This window comes from Pavona decussata, unplaced genomic scaffold (assembly GCF_977016875.1).
Source record: "Pavona decussata unplaced genomic scaffold, jaPavDecu1.1 SCAFFOLD_300, whole genome shotgun sequence".
In the NCBI taxonomy this organism is placed as follows: Eukaryota; Metazoa; Cnidaria; class Anthozoa; order Scleractinia; family Agariciidae; genus Pavona; species Pavona decussata.
Genome location: NW_028145697.1, coordinates 1,070,218 through 1,085,448, shown reverse-complemented (window position 1 = coordinate 1,085,448; position 15,231 = coordinate 1,070,218). Strand labels below are relative to the sequence as shown.

General features: G+C 36.9%; 1 protein-coding gene across 3 annotated transcripts; it reads left to right on the top strand.

Moving 5' to 3' along the window:
* Positions 1-8,072: 8,072 nt before the first annotated feature.
* On the top strand, positions 8,073-15,031 carry LOC146454514 (UDP-galactose translocator-like). Of its 3 annotated transcripts, none has more exons than XM_085095100.1 (4): positions 8,073-8,112; positions 8,979-9,316; positions 10,078-10,342; positions 13,380-15,031. In XM_085095100.1, exons 1-4 carry the CDS (start codon positions 8,103-8,105, stop codon positions 13,814-13,816), a joined length of 1,050 nt encoding a protein of 349 aa, XP_084951226.1. In that variant the 5' UTR covers positions 8,073-8,102; the 3' UTR covers positions 13,817-15,031. The 3 variants fall into 3 exon arrangements, with proteins under 3 accessions (XP_084951226.1, XP_084951227.1, XP_084951228.1); XM_085095101.1 differs by having other exon boundaries at positions 8,108-8,209; XM_085095102.1 differs by lacking the exon at positions 8,073-8,112 and adding an exon at positions 8,136-8,156.
* The last annotated feature ends 200 nt before the right edge of the window (positions 15,032-15,231 follow it).

The window sequence follows — 15,231 nt, the reverse complement described above, 5'->3', positions numbered from 1 at the left end:
CCGCGAATGCCGTGAATTGACCCCTCATCCAAGATATATGGACAATGCAATTGTGCATAAAACGGACATTTTGGGGTGATGTAAAGTGGGTTAAGTAATAAGTCAAAAACACTCCGCGAATGCCGTGAATTGACCCCTCATCCAAGATATATGGACAATTGTGCATAAAACGGGCATTTTGGGGTGATGTAAAGTGGGTTTAGTAATAAGTGAGACTCACCCCGCGAATGCCCTGAATTTACCCCTCATCCAACACTTATGGTCAATTGTGCATAAAACGGGCATTTTGGGGTGATGTAAAGTGGGTTTAGTAATAAGTGAGACTCACCCCGCGAATGCCCTGAATTTACCCCTCATCCAACACTTATTAATGGTCAATTGTGCATAAAACGGGCATTTTGGGGCGATGTAAAGTGGGTTTAGTAATAAGTGAAACTCACCCCGTGAATGCCTTGAATTACCTTTCATCCAAGACATATGGTCAATTTTGCATAAAACGGGCATTTTGGGGTGTTGTAAAGTGCGGAAAGTAATAAGTCCGCGAAGGTCGTGAATTCATCCCTCATTCAATTTACGTGGGTTGGAAGCTCCCCCATTTAATTTGGAGTGTATGCATCGATCGTTTACCTTTTTGGTCAGTAATCTGTGGAATGCGCTACCTCCAATGGTTAGAGAAACTAAAGACATTGTATCTTTTAAGCGGGCTCTTAAAGTTCATATGACTTGAAGCGTGGAGAATTGAAATTTTTGAAGTTTGTAAATTTTGTATATAGATTAATTACTAGTTAGTATTTCGGTAGTGTTTATTGATTAACTGATTAATCTTATTCTTTTACATTTGTACAATTTTTAACTGATTAATCTTATTCTTTTACATTTGTACAATTTTATTAATTACATTTGTACACACGTGCATGTCTTAACAAGCACTGAGGAGCTCCTTGGTGTCACGTGTAGAAATAAAGTATTATCATTAAGTATTATTAAAGTATCCAAGATATACATCTGTATGGACAATTGTGCTTAAAAGGGGAATTTAGGGTAGCCTGTGTCCAACATACAATCCATTATGAATGTGATATTGTACCTGGGGTTGTGATGTAAAACCTTGAACGTACCAGATTTTTTGGTGTACAATTTTCTGCTGGGAGGCTTTTATCGCGTGGTCTTTACCTAGGGTTAGGGTTAGGGTTCGAAGAATGTTGATGTGCCAACAATTTTTTTGAAAGTTGAATATTTTCGTAATTTTAAGAGATTTCTTATGTGTTCTGTTACATTTTTTTCGTTATGGGAATCATATTTATATTGGTGTGCAAGCCCAAAAGAAAAATTTTCACATTTTAAAATTTCTTCTTTCTTTTGGCGGCCATCTTGTATTTTTCTATTCATTTGTTTTTTCTTGAATTGCTTTACCGTTAATAAAGATTTTCATGGTATTTGCGTGTGCGATGTTCATTGTCACATAATTAAGATTTCATGTATTTTTCCTGAGGTTTTGGCTTGTAACCACAATGCTTTTTGGGGGGTTAGGGTTGGGTTAGGTCAAATGCCTGTCAATCAAAGAGATTAAGATTTACGAAGGTCTTACTTGAGAATGGCATTGCAAGGGCCTATATGTATATTGTGAGTGTGGCAGCAGGGTAAGGTATGGTGATAAGTGGCAAAACTGGCTGTTATTATATAACAGTCATTTTTGTTGAAGAACTTTAAAGATATGCGTGGGTTAGATAAAAAGAAGGTATTTATAGAAAGGAAATGCCTATTAATTTTGTTATATTGTTATTGTCTGGAATAAATAAAAAGTGGAAGAGACTAGGAAAAAATTAGTAAAGAAGTTAAGTGACTACATTTATTCATAGGTTAACCCCTTTAGAAATATTCCAAGATTGCCACCATAGGGAGAGTTGTGTGGTAGACTTAGGTTTGAGGATGTGTGGAGATGGGATTGGTTTCCTGGTCCCCCCTTTAACTTTCATTTAGTCAAAGGTATTAGCCTGTTAAACAGGGGGTATCATCGGGTAACCACCCCGACTCATTGTTGCCAGGATAAATGCTGAAGACTGCAAGGAACGGAGGAAAATTTCTTACTTCATAGTTCACTGGAGGAGCATTTGAGAGGCTAGAGTAGCAACGATGAAGACTGTCAGGAACAGTGGGAAATGTGTTGCTTGATAGTTCACTGGAAGAGTATTTGGGTTGCTTGAGTTCCAAAAATGAAGACTGTTTGAACAGTCTTGAAATGTCTTGCTTGATAGTTCACTGAAGGAGCATTTGAGAGGCTGGACTGGCCAGGATGAAGACCATAAGGAACAGTGGAAAATGTACTGCTTGATGGTTCACTGCCAAGTTTAACCATTTGCAGATTTCTGCGAGGATTCGTAACTGTTGTGGGACTTCAAGATTCCAAAAATTTCTCCTGTGTAAGGATTCATCATACTTCCTGTACAGTTCTGCCACTTTTTGAAGGATATTGTTCCACAAAGTTCAACATTTTTCTCGACGCCAGAAAGGATAGTACCCAAAGGAGGACTTCTTATATTTTTTCCAGGAGATATTTTACAGCCAAATAGCGCATCAATGGACTCAAGTTCCTATAGAAAGAATACAAACAGTAATCAACTGAGATATGTAAAATGATTCAGGGTTGTAGCTAAGAAATTTGTCTGCCGGTTAGCTGAGAAATTGAGCCGGCTAAAGAAGGCGTGAAGTGCCTTCTGCCGTCGGCGTAGCCGACGGAGGGGTAGGTATGGGAGAGGGTCGCCCCCTCCCATTAGGGGGGTATGGGGGGCCTCCTCAGGAAATTTTGAAAATTTTAATTCAATTTGGTGCACTCTGGTGAAATCTTGGGGCTCTTTTATGCAAAAAGAAACTACTACTAAAGAGAAGGTACAGAGATTCACCCTGAATTTATTCAAAATTTTCTCCTTCGCTTTTACGTTTCCATATTTCTTTTGTGTGGTTTTCGTTGTTTGGCGTTCCTTGAACTCTCTACCAGGTCTGTTCACTGTGCCCCTAAGGGGAATGACAGACCTTCTGAGCAGACAGTGCTTTGTTTTACTTCAGTTCGTTAATCTATGCTGTTTTCTTAATTCTCTTTTTGGTGAGCTCACTAGAAGAATAGTTCTTTATTTAAACACGGTAAAATCCATCAGGAATATAAAAATTAGAAATAACCTAACTATCCTAAACAAAATTCAAAGCCTAACTACAATTAATCTAATCTAACTAAAACCCATTTTTCATGAATGCCGTGTATACTCTAACATTAAAAATGAAAATACGTGCGTAAGATTTTCAATATTTACTTAACATTAAAGTAATGAGAACGAAAGCTACATCGCTTTCCATTCGTTGCGAAAAGACAAGTGCTTTTAAGTTTGCACTAGAATATCAGAAAATTGATTCTTATAAACGCTTAGAACTGCAAACAAAAGAGCTGTCCACACAGTCGTTCAGCTGTTCATCCAGTTTCGCGGGTTCGTTCACTCGGTTTCTCGTTAGTTCGTTTTCGCCGGCGAGCACTCGGCGGACCGTTTACGTTTCTGGTTTTTGGTTTCTGGTTTGTTCAGTTGTTCCTCCGTTTGCCCAGTTCTTCTTGCTATTCATGGGCATAAACATGTTATAAACAATAAAATTTAATCAATTGAAAGCTGTATTAAAACATTACGAAGAAGTTCCTTCATGTTTTTTTTTCTCTGTCATGCTACAGAGAAAGACTTCTTCTTTCTCCGATCTGACACAAATACCTGGTAACAAACTCGTTTCCCAATCTTTCGCAACGCCTTGAATGCGGGGGCTACCAAGCTTCGTGTTGACAAGATGGCGGACGCAGAAAACGGAAAGAGGACACGGTAAACAAGTCCTCAAAAGAAGACTTTATTTCAATTACTTTATGGCATCGATACTCAAGCCTGGTAGTCAGGAGTTTATTCAACCTTTTCACTTAAAATATATTATTCTAAATCGAACCATTGCTAGTGGATAACTGAAGAACTGTTCATTGCCCTTTTAACCGAGTGTTTGCCACCCAAAATTCAGCCGGCGATGACCTCTTTCCCAGCCGGCGAATTTCGCCGGCAGCCGGCGCTTAGCGACAACCCTGAAAATGGTTTGACATTGGTTTAAAAAACGTTAAAAAGCAAACATTTTGTAAACAAAAAAAAAACAGCAACAACAACAACAAAAAAAAAAAAAACACTGAAAGACGTTTTGGCGTAAGAGCTTAGGTATTCATCGTCTATGATGGAGTGAAAAAGTGTAACAGTCCAAAATTATGAAAATGTGAAAGTAGCAAATTAGTAAAGGGAAGCACAAATGTCAGGAATGTCTGTGTGGTCATTCTCTGCATTGGGGTCTCTTTGGAAATACTACTTAACACTTCCATTAAACTAGAGTGCAGATGAAGATACTTGATGACAAAAAACATTTCATGATTTCCCACAGTTTTACAGTACAGTGCATTCATGAATTTCCCTCTTTGTGGCAATAATAATTATTGTGAGTTTGCTAGTACACATGCACTCCCATATGTCATGGGTAACTATACAAATAAACTTAATTTGGAACAAAAACTTTGAAGAACTTGAGTTGCAGAAAATTAACTACACCAATATTTCACAAAAAGGATGGGACACAAGAAATTCATACTGTAATCCAGTAATTCAGATCCCAAACAATAGAAAAGAATTATAACATACATGTACTTAAAAGTATGAAACCTTTTTTGATCAATACATTTGCACTTTCTTTAACAAAACACAATAAGAATCTATTAGCCTTCCTAGTATAATCAATCAATCAATCAATCAATCAATCAATCAATCAATCAATCAATCAATCAATCAATCAATCAATCAATCAATCAATCAATCAATCAATCAATCAATCAATCAAACAATCAATCAATCACCCTAGTGGCCATTTACTTGAACACTTACATCAAAAACAATTTTGGTTTCGACTTCTAAGCTCTGTAAGGCAACAAAAAGGTCTTTTGCTGCTATTTGCCATTTCCAGGTTTAAGGCATGGAGGAACTCTATAAGAGAAATGCTAAAAGCCAACTCTGGCTTGGATGGAGTAGAACACATTTAAGGGGGAGCCAAATTAATTAGGAATGGAGGTAATTACATTATAAATTAAAGAGTACCATAATTATATCTATTAATTAATTATCGCAGCCCAATGTAAGACATTGTCACTTAAATGGTTCTTGCAACAGATAATAAATATTACACTCAGACACATATTTGGTCAAAATTATGGAGGTTTATGCAGGCTATCACATGTGACATATGTACAAGTCTGTTTAAATTCAAAGTCAACACAAATAACTGAACAGAAAAAAATTGGAAAATTCATTTCAAGAGTGTATTAGTTCCCTGCACCCTTATTTCCATGCCAATAGGTATATCCTCATCTCATTGTAAACACAATAAAAATGTATTTAGGAAAATACTGCCTGTAGGTAAATATTTCAGGGTAACACGATAACTAATGCACGTATACCTAGACTTTTACTCAACAAAACAAGCACTGTGATTGGTTGATTCTTGGTCACACGCCACTGATCAAATTCAAATGTATCCCAACAGGGATACAATTCTGCAGTTGTTGCCCTCTCAGTTGTTTGTTTGTTTGTTTGTTTTGCTATGATTGTCAAAGGGGAAGTCTAAATATATAACAAAGCACTTAATGTATGGTCCGTCGGGAAACTAGTTAGTTTTGTTTTCCCCAGGGGCCATACATTAATTGTATAATATGTTACTGTCAAGTGACAATGCACTAGATTAAGAATTAAATCATACATGCCTACGTAAAGTTCTCCAGGGTGAGGCGAAATGTAATTAAGACCAACCCTCACAAATATAAAGCAACTTGCAGTTGAAAAGTACATGTACAGCATGAAAAAAGGACCTGACCACAGACCTGACCTTTGAATGTCAAGACAAATAGTCTACTAATCAGCCATGGGCCGGAGAAATAATGACTGTAGTTCCAACCAGTTTTATGTAGTACTTATTACATGGAACTAAGAAGTTCATTACTAACCATTCATTGACAATCTCACTTTTCAGCAGTGGACTCCATTGGAACATTTATGATTTGGGGGGGTAAAGTGAATTTTGTAATCAAAGGCTTCCTGGAGGTCGGATATTTGACCTTCACAAGGCACGGTTGGGGAATTTGAAAGTTTACATGTAGCCTAACTCCAGCACTTACATCTGGCAAAATCTGGCAAGAGTGCTCTGCAATGTTTGGTTCAATTTCGCTCGTGACATCTCTGGTGAAAACTTACTGGTGGTTTGACACCATGTCTGGGCAAATTTAATAAGAGATTATTTCAGAAAAATGTTTAATGCCATTGTTAGAACCATGTTCATGTTTGTGCAGTTATTAAAGAAGGAGAAACTCATATTAAACATGACAAAGTCGGATGACATCCCTGTTTTGTCCAACAAAATGGTGACTTGGTTGTCAAGGAAGAGAGATTATTAATTTTGCAGTTCTGTATAGAAGGATGCTACAAACAATGGTTGAAAAAAAATATGGTCACAAATAAAGCACCTAAAATGTACTTTTGATGGGGTATTTTTGGGGGTGGGGGGGATTGAAGTTGAATTTGAGTGCATGGCTCATAATTGGAAAAGGACACAATGGACCACCATCCCATTTAATATCTGCACCCTTCCCCCCTCCCCTTTGAAAGACTGAGAAATCTGAGGGGGGGGACGGGGTCTTAAAGAGTAATTTCTGAGCTGAGGGGGCATGTATGTCGGTATCTTTGAACTCTTTCTTTTTTCCTAAGGGGGAATGTGTCCGCACTTTGATCTTAATTTCTGAAGGGGTCTTCAAAAGCAAAAGATATTTTTGATAGGGGTAGACACAGAAGCCTTCAATGGGGGGGGGGGGGTGCAAATAACAAGAAATCGACCCGTTTTTAGATACGGTATGCCCCCTCAGGGCATCCCACGTAATAAAAAAATTAATGAAATGGCCCAATACAAACAATAATATTGCACGTTTTATAGGCATTCGAATAAGGGGAAAGATTTCTGCACAGCTCATGCATAACATGCACTTATACATGCAACACTGTACTGACCAACCCTCTTGTAAAGAACCAACATGAAGAAAGTTTGAGTTTCAAAATCTGCAAAATGTATACATAAATAATAAATCTCTGGGGCTGTGCGGAAATCTTGCCAAAAACATGAACTTCTCACCTTCAAAATTTCAACATGGTAGAAGATGATATGCCCCGTGTTTGTTTACTGCACAAGACTCACAAGAGCTCATTAAAGGGCTGCAGTTAATCAAGGCAACGAGAACAAGCGACTGAGGAACAGAAAAAACACGTTTCTCCAAACAGGGAACCTTTGATTTGAAGAGTGGTTAAAAGTGCGGTCTTCTGCACCTTTGAGCAAGCATCTCTTCAGCTCTTCGAAGTCTCTAACATCATCCGTTGGGCGAGATGAAGCTGCACTGTAGTCCTTGTTACAACGTCGTACCATACACTGACTTCCACTTTCAACCGTTTCCCCTTTCGTATGGGCCTAGCGCACGAGTGAAAAAGAAACGATCCACTTCAAAACTTCAAACAAATAATTACAAGCCTTTAAAAACGGCCAAGATTGCCAGTTTCGAATATTACGGTATAAATCTCGAACAAGCAAACTTATAGCAAAAACACTTACCGATCCATAACCGAAGAAAACACTGTAGTCGGAGGTTCAACGAGCTTTTGACATAACCAGAAGACCTACCGAACTTCTGTAGGAACCATGGAAGCAAAAAACAGTCGTAAAAATAAAACCTATACTGTGTCATAAGCAAACGCGATCTCAAAACAGTAAAACGAAATCATCTTACACTTCGCCAATATGGCGTCCCCTGAATGCTATACGAATCTTAAACAAGTCGTACTATAGTATACGATCACCGGCTGATAGCCGGTACGATGGGTATCATTTTTGCGGCTGTTAGCCAGTGCTGTCCGGGTGAATCGGGTGTCTCCGCCCAGCTGTGACAACAGTCATTTAATCCAGCGGCATTCACTATAAAATAACACCCCACCATTCATTGCCAGCTGCATTGTCTCAAGATGGCGGCCGGTGAGTACACATTCATAGAGATTTCCTTGTGTTTTGATGTCTTGGTAATTTTCTGTAGTTTTAGGTTTGTGGCTTCTTAAGTCATATATTAGTCTAGGTCAGATATTTTTATTGTATCGGGGTGTTTTTAAGTCGATAAAACAGGCCGAATATCAATATTGATCACCACGGCGCAAGAAAGCCGGTCAACAAAGACAAGAAGATCTAAGCGCTTCGCAAACGGCCTCCTGAAATAGTATTTATAGTGCTCAAAAGGAACAAGCGTGCAATGCCGCTACATAAAAATGCCGAGCTGCTATTTTAACCAAGAAGAAGTCGAAGAACTCACAGCGATCGTTTAACAGGGGTTAATTAGGGATTTCTATGCCATCCGATATAATCACAGGTATCCCAAGCTGTATGAGCGTTAAAATGAAGACCTTTGTTTGACCTTTGTAATTTGAGTGTCACGATGAGTGTTACGCAATGGCGTAAATTATAAGGGTTTGTATGGGAATTTACGAACGTGTTTTGGAATCGAAAATAAAGGGTAGAATTAAAAAAAAAAAAAAAAAAAAAATGGCTTACCTTGTCTCCTTGGTATCTTGCCAGTGTTTGTGTGCCGTATTTTGGCCATTTCAGCGCGATTTAGTGGGGTTTTAGGTTTGCTGATTTCCTCTTTATATATTAATATGTACAACTAAAGTTTTCACTTGTTGTACTTAACCTTCATCTTCCTGTATATTAGCACCCAAAATAGAAGTCTCAATAAAAGGCTCGGATAGAATGAGTGATTTCCTGTATTATTTCATTACATATTGCATATTTTGTTGAATGATAATTGATTCTAAGGATATTTCCATGTATTAATGCCTATCAAATTTCAGGTGGGAATTCAATGGGTATAAAGGCTTGGAGTTTAATTATCCTGACGGTGCAGAATGCGTCTCTCATTCTTACAATGCGATACACACGGACACTTCCAGGAGATATGTACTTTGCTAGCACAGCAGTGATGATAACAGAAATTGTCAAAGTCATTTCATCTGTAGCCGTTTTGTTCGGAGAGAAACGGAGTGTAGTTGAATTGTTAAAGTTGTTGCGTTCTGTTACTGTTGGTCATCCTTTGGATATGGCAAAGATGTTGGTGCCTGCTTGCATTTACACTGTCCAGAATAATTTGTTGTATGTTGCTGTTTCCAATCTGGATGCTGCAACTTATCAGGTAAGATCTTTCATTTTGTTTATTCTCTTAGGGATTCCCTGGGCAAGCTAGCTACATGTACTCCACTGCCCCGAACCAATATTATTATGTCAAAAACAACTTTAGTCATAGAGGTTCAGTGCTGTGGAATGGTCTACCTTCTGAGCTGCGACAAGCGTGAACTCTCTCCTCCTTCAGATCTGGCTGCAGTGATTTTTTTTAGAAGTATGAACATTAATCCTTAGCATATTGCACGGCATTCGTGGAAAGCAGGCGCCTTTTATTATCATCATGATTTCTTCTTTATAACTAGAGCTCCATAGGTTTGTTAAGTATTAGTTAATTTTTAGTAATATTATTTTTCTCATTGCTTGATGATTTTTACCCTGGATAAATAAAGTTATTATTGTTGTGTCTTTTATTGGCTAATAAATAGTGGTATTTCTTTGATTGATCTCTTTTGCAAGGGAGTTCCCATGCAGTTTTTTGAACTGAACGGCATTATGAAAACCCAGCTAAACATTGCATCGTGTCATCAGATTGGTAAATGCTGAGGTTGAATGGGGAACTACAAAATTTATAATGAGTGCCTTCAATGGGGATTGTTTAAAGAAACATAGAGTATTATTAATGCAACTATCAATAGCCAATAATTATCAATTTGCCATCAGCTTCCATCTCTTTTTATTCATTCAAAAAATTATACTAGCCAAGGATCAATGCTGTGTTTACTCAAAGAAAAATTATTGTAATTCATTTTGTTCTGTAATTATGACCTGCAGGTCTCTTACCAGCTAAAGATTCTTACAACAGCACTTTTCTCTGTTGCCATGTTGAGAAAGTCCATTAGCAAAGTGCAGTGGCTTTCTCTGTTCATGCTGTTTGTTGGTGTGTCTGTAGTTCAGCTGCAGCCTGTTGGTCCTCCTGTGGCACAGAGCTCAGAAGAATCACTTTCAACAGAAAGTCCATTGCCAAAATCTCAAACACAGAATCCTCTTCTGGGTCTTTCTGCTGTTGTGGCATCAAGTTTCTGCTCTGGATTTGCAGGTTAGTATGTTTGAAACCAGCATTTGTTTCACGATAATCAGGAATCAGAAGAAACTATACCGCTGTAAAATTTGGGCTTATATTTGGAGGGGCTTATACATGTAACTGGAGGGAAATTTGCATTTCAAAATTGGATTCAGGGGCTTTTATTTGGAGGCCGGAATTAAATTTGTGTCAACAATTTTTTCAATGTGCAAATGATGATAATATGGGCGTTTGAACATAACAGTAGAAATGCATGACAAGGTTATCCCAAGGGACATGTTAACTTCAAACACAACAACAATAACCTTTATTGGAAATGTATTACATGACTACACATACGTGTAGCCTAAAAAAAGTCATTGATACCAGTTTATAGTTCATACCTTAATTTATACATATGCTAGCTCAAAGGTTAAAGTGTTCAGAATCATTTTTTTTTATAGAAAAGGCTTTATCAAAAAGGTATGCCTAATTTGCTTTGATTTATTTTGTACAGTATTTGAGAGCAATTTCTGCGTATAAGCTCCCAGGGGCTTATTTTCAGAGCAGCTTATTTTAGGAGGCTTCTTTTTTGTGTGTTTTGTGTGTTCGGAATTGTATGACATGGCATCTTCCTGAATCATGAAGATGCCATTAATTTGAAGATTTGCCCTAAAACTTAAAAGTTTGAGGGAATAGTGGTCACGAAGAGTCTATTTGTTTCCTGTTGTTTTACTTTTCCTAGAATTTCTGCCATTTCCACTTTTCCAGCAGTTTCAACCCTTTTTTACAGTCAATCTACATGTACCTCATGTGTGACAGAGTTTTGAACAGAGTTTTGAAATTTACTTCTCAAACTCATTAATAATTCATCAAGAGAAAAGAAAGAGTTCAAAATCACTACAGTAACTGTGACCGTGGTTTGGATATGTGTTCCTAATTACCATAGAATTTTGCCAACTTTAGGCTTGAATTCCTCCAAGAATTGTTGATCATTTGAGAAGCCATATCAAACACTCTAAAGTGGGTTTCATCAGATACATGTATCCAAACACCTCAAAGTCGTTTAAAAAATCTCGGCTGCACCTCGTTTTTTCAACCTACTTCTCAGTGTTTGGATATCTGATGACACAAGCTTTCTTGTGTTTGATAGATTACATGTCAGTTTTGAACATCGCTGACGAGATTTCAGAGTTCCTGTAGAAATTTCCCTAGTTTAATGATGATATAAAGCTATGAATTTTCCTAACATTACAGCATTAAGTATTTCAAGAATAACAATAAAATTTGTTTCCCAAGTATTTTGAATCTTTTTTTTTTCTGCTTATGCGTCTTTTTCGGAAAGATTTACAGTGAAATTATCACATGTTGGACATCACAAAGAGAAATTCAAATGTTCATTTTCATTCTGGGAAATACTGGTCAGGCATGACGTGAATTGACTGTAATATTCCTAATGTGTTCCCACAGCTCTCCACCCTTTTTTTCCAGTCAGCACGGTGATGTGACATCAACAGGGGTCATTACCTGGTAGACATTCAATCCTATTTTGGCACATTTCGTGGAAAACAAACATTATTTCACAAATATTCTTCTTTCTGTCAGCTGCATAGTGTGCTAACTTCATTCTGATGGTCTTCCATTCATTATGAAAAAAAAAAAAAACTTGCTGACTGTGATATTATGGATTTATCCCATGCCATAGACAATACAGCCAATTAGAAAGCTAGACGCCCTTTGCATATTCTGCGGTATACAACAAGTAGTATTCCACGAAAAGAATCCCAGCATTCCTCGTGGCCTACAAATTTTTCCCGCCGAAAGATCGATTGAAGAGCCTGCGACAGGTGAAAATTTTCATTCAGAAAAAAATTACTGTCAAGAACTAAAACATGGAAGAAGAATACCCCAGTTTTGACCTTAATTTTGAAATATTCCTGGAACCAGAGGTAGAACAGAAAAATTAATTCAATGAGTGGCATGGGATAAATTAGTTATGCAGTGCTTTCTCGTGGCATACCGTGAATATCCCACTCCTGACTAGATTTTTCTTTTGTATACTAAGAAACATCAAGTCACTCTTGGGATGTTTCAGGGTATACTACTCAAAAGCATTGAGTAACTAATATGTATCTGGATTTAAGAACACATGTACAATAATGGAACCCTATTCTGGTACATACATGTATTTGGTCACTGATAGGCCATACATGTCATGTACATGTACTTTGTAGCTGTGGTCCGTTGTTCAAGTACATGTATATGTGAAGGTACTATATTTCTGAACACAGAAGAAAAAATACATGTACCATATAATTATTTTATTCTCAGTGAAAACTTTAAACAAAAGAGTTGACTTTGTGTCTTCTAGGCTAAAACACATTGTGGCTTAATATCCCGATTAAATTTGTCTTATGGAATTAATTACAGTGTAACACTAGATTCCTATTAGATCGCATTTTTAGGTCAATATTGTATTACAATGTACATGTATATACAGCTATTTTAACAAAGGTTGTCCAAAAAAAGCGTAAAAGCGTACGCGACAATGCCAAAAAGTAGTCGGGGAAATTTCAATAAAAGCTCAGAATCCATATTGCCCACCATCTCAAGTCTTTGCTGTATGGTTGAAGCATTATGGATTCTGAGCTTTTATTGAAATTTATTGGGTATTTTCCAGACTAGCTTTCAGCATTGTCGCATACTTATCTGTTTGAGCTAGCATTTTAGTTTCGCATCACGATCTTATCAGTGTTTTGTATTTATTTATTTACTTTTTATTCATTCATCCATTTATTCATTATTTATTTATTATTATTATTTATTTTAGTACTGTTATTGTCATTATCTATTGCAAATAGCATTTTTATTGTAATATCTACTGTTAATATTAGTTTTCTTGGATTGTAAAGCGCCTTTGATCATTCTAATGTTAAAGGGCGCTATATAAGTAAATAAATTATTATAAGTTATTAAATTATTATACACTTTTCTGTCAATTAATACTAGCTTTACTTAGCATGTTGATATATACATCTTTTGTTATGTTGACATCATATATTTTTATTTAAAGGTGTCTACTTTGAGAAAACCCTTAAGGGCTCTCGCACTTCACTCTGGGCCAGGAATTTCCAGCTTGCCATCTTTGGCATCATTATCGGCAGTATTGGCATATACATTAATGATGGAGACAAGATTAAAGAAAAGGGCATTCTTTTTGGCTACCACAAGCTAGTTTGGGCTATTATTGGCATGCAGGCGTTTGGAGGACTTTTGGTTGGAGTGGTCGTGAAGTATGCTGACAACATCCTGAAGGGATTTTCTGCAGCGGTGTCAATTGTAGTTTCATGTATTGCTTCTGTTTATTTATTTAATTTCAAGCTTAGTGTGCCATTTGTGTCTGGCGCTGGTTTGGTGATGCTGGCGACATATTTGTATGCAATAGGACAAAAACCAGTCTCAAAAGAAAATGTTGTAAATGGTGCTAAGAATCATAGTAAGGTGGAATGACATTAGAGAAGACATAATTTATTTGCAGTCCTAAAAGTGATGACGTCATAAAAACTAAATTTATGAAGTTATGGGATTTGTTAGTATACTCGGAAAGAGCATGATGAAAAATGCCTACTTGCCAAAAATCAGCATCTTATTGCAATTTGGGGGCGAGATATTAGCTCTTTAATGCCTCAATGACTCCATACAAATCCTTCTAATTTTGTCTCAGTTCCTAACGTTAGGAACTGAGACAAAATTAGAAGGATTTGTATGGAGTCATCAGTGCATAACAGAGCTAATATCTCACCCACAAGATGCTGATTTTTGGCAAGTAGGCACTTTTCATCATGCTCTTTCCGAGTATACTAACAAATCCCATAATTTCAAAAATTCAAATATTTGTAATGTCATACTTTAGGGCTTTATACATGTGCGTGTATATCAGTACATGTATATCTGAGTCAGGTGGCTGTCCAAAGAGTGGATCACTTTATCCAGTGGATAAATCACTATCGAGTGGATAAAATGTATTGGTTGGAGTACATATTTTTATCTGCTGGATAGCGATTTATCCACTGGATAGAGATGCCTGCTCTTTGAACAGCTGGGGCCTGTATGTTACTTAATGTATAATTTATGTAGCTTGTTACAGGAAATTTGGACCTCAATGAACCTTTATAAAATAATATAAGTTTCATGACCTTTGGAGGGCTAGTTTTTTTGATGTTCAGTTTTTTAAAAGGCAGAGATTGTGTTAAACTTTTCTTCTAATAAAAGTAATTCTTATTAACAAGCAACTTTGTTTTTTCAGAGCATGATTAGAAGTTTTTGTAATCTAAAAAACTGAAAAATTTGGAGTTGCAGAAATCTCCTGTGACAAGGTTCTGCAGTACCACTCAAAAGTAGTACAAGATGTGAATTGTGTTGTGTGCAAAGAACTAAAAACTGCAAGTATCATAGCATAAAGTTTACGCAGTATAATATATTGTAAATTGCCTTCTGGTTGTTCTTGCAAAGCGAAATCAGCAAGACCTAGTAGCAATATTTCTTTATTGTTTTTAATTAAACAATTATTCCACTCACCCTTGTTGGATATGAGATGATTATAGCCAACTCCGCGCTACGCGCCTCGTTGGCTATCTATCATCTCATATCCAACACGCGCTGGTGGAATAATCGTTAACTATTGTAAGGTCAACAAAAATACATATATCTATATACACACACACACACACACACACACACACAAGTAGTAGTACTAGTATTGTCACTTGTGCAACCATGTTGAGTTACATTGATTGCCAAGGAAAATCCTACTGAAAAATAAATAAAAAAAAGGAAACAACAAAACAAAAGCATAATCATGTCTTGTGGCATTTTGCTTACCTGACTTGTGTATGGAAATTTATTTAACATATCAAAACGTTCCA

Excerpts from the sequence above, each read along its gene's own strand:
- LOC146454514 (XM_085095100.1), top strand. Across the intron at positions 9,317-10,077 it reads TGGATGCTGCAACTTATCAG|GTCTCTTACCAGCTAAAGAT; the intron begins GTAAGATCTTTC and ends TATGACCTGCAG. Across the intron at positions 10,343-13,379 it reads TTTCTGCTCTGGATTTGCAG|GTGTCTACTTTGAGAAAACC; the intron begins GTTAGTATGTTT and ends TTTTATTTAAAG.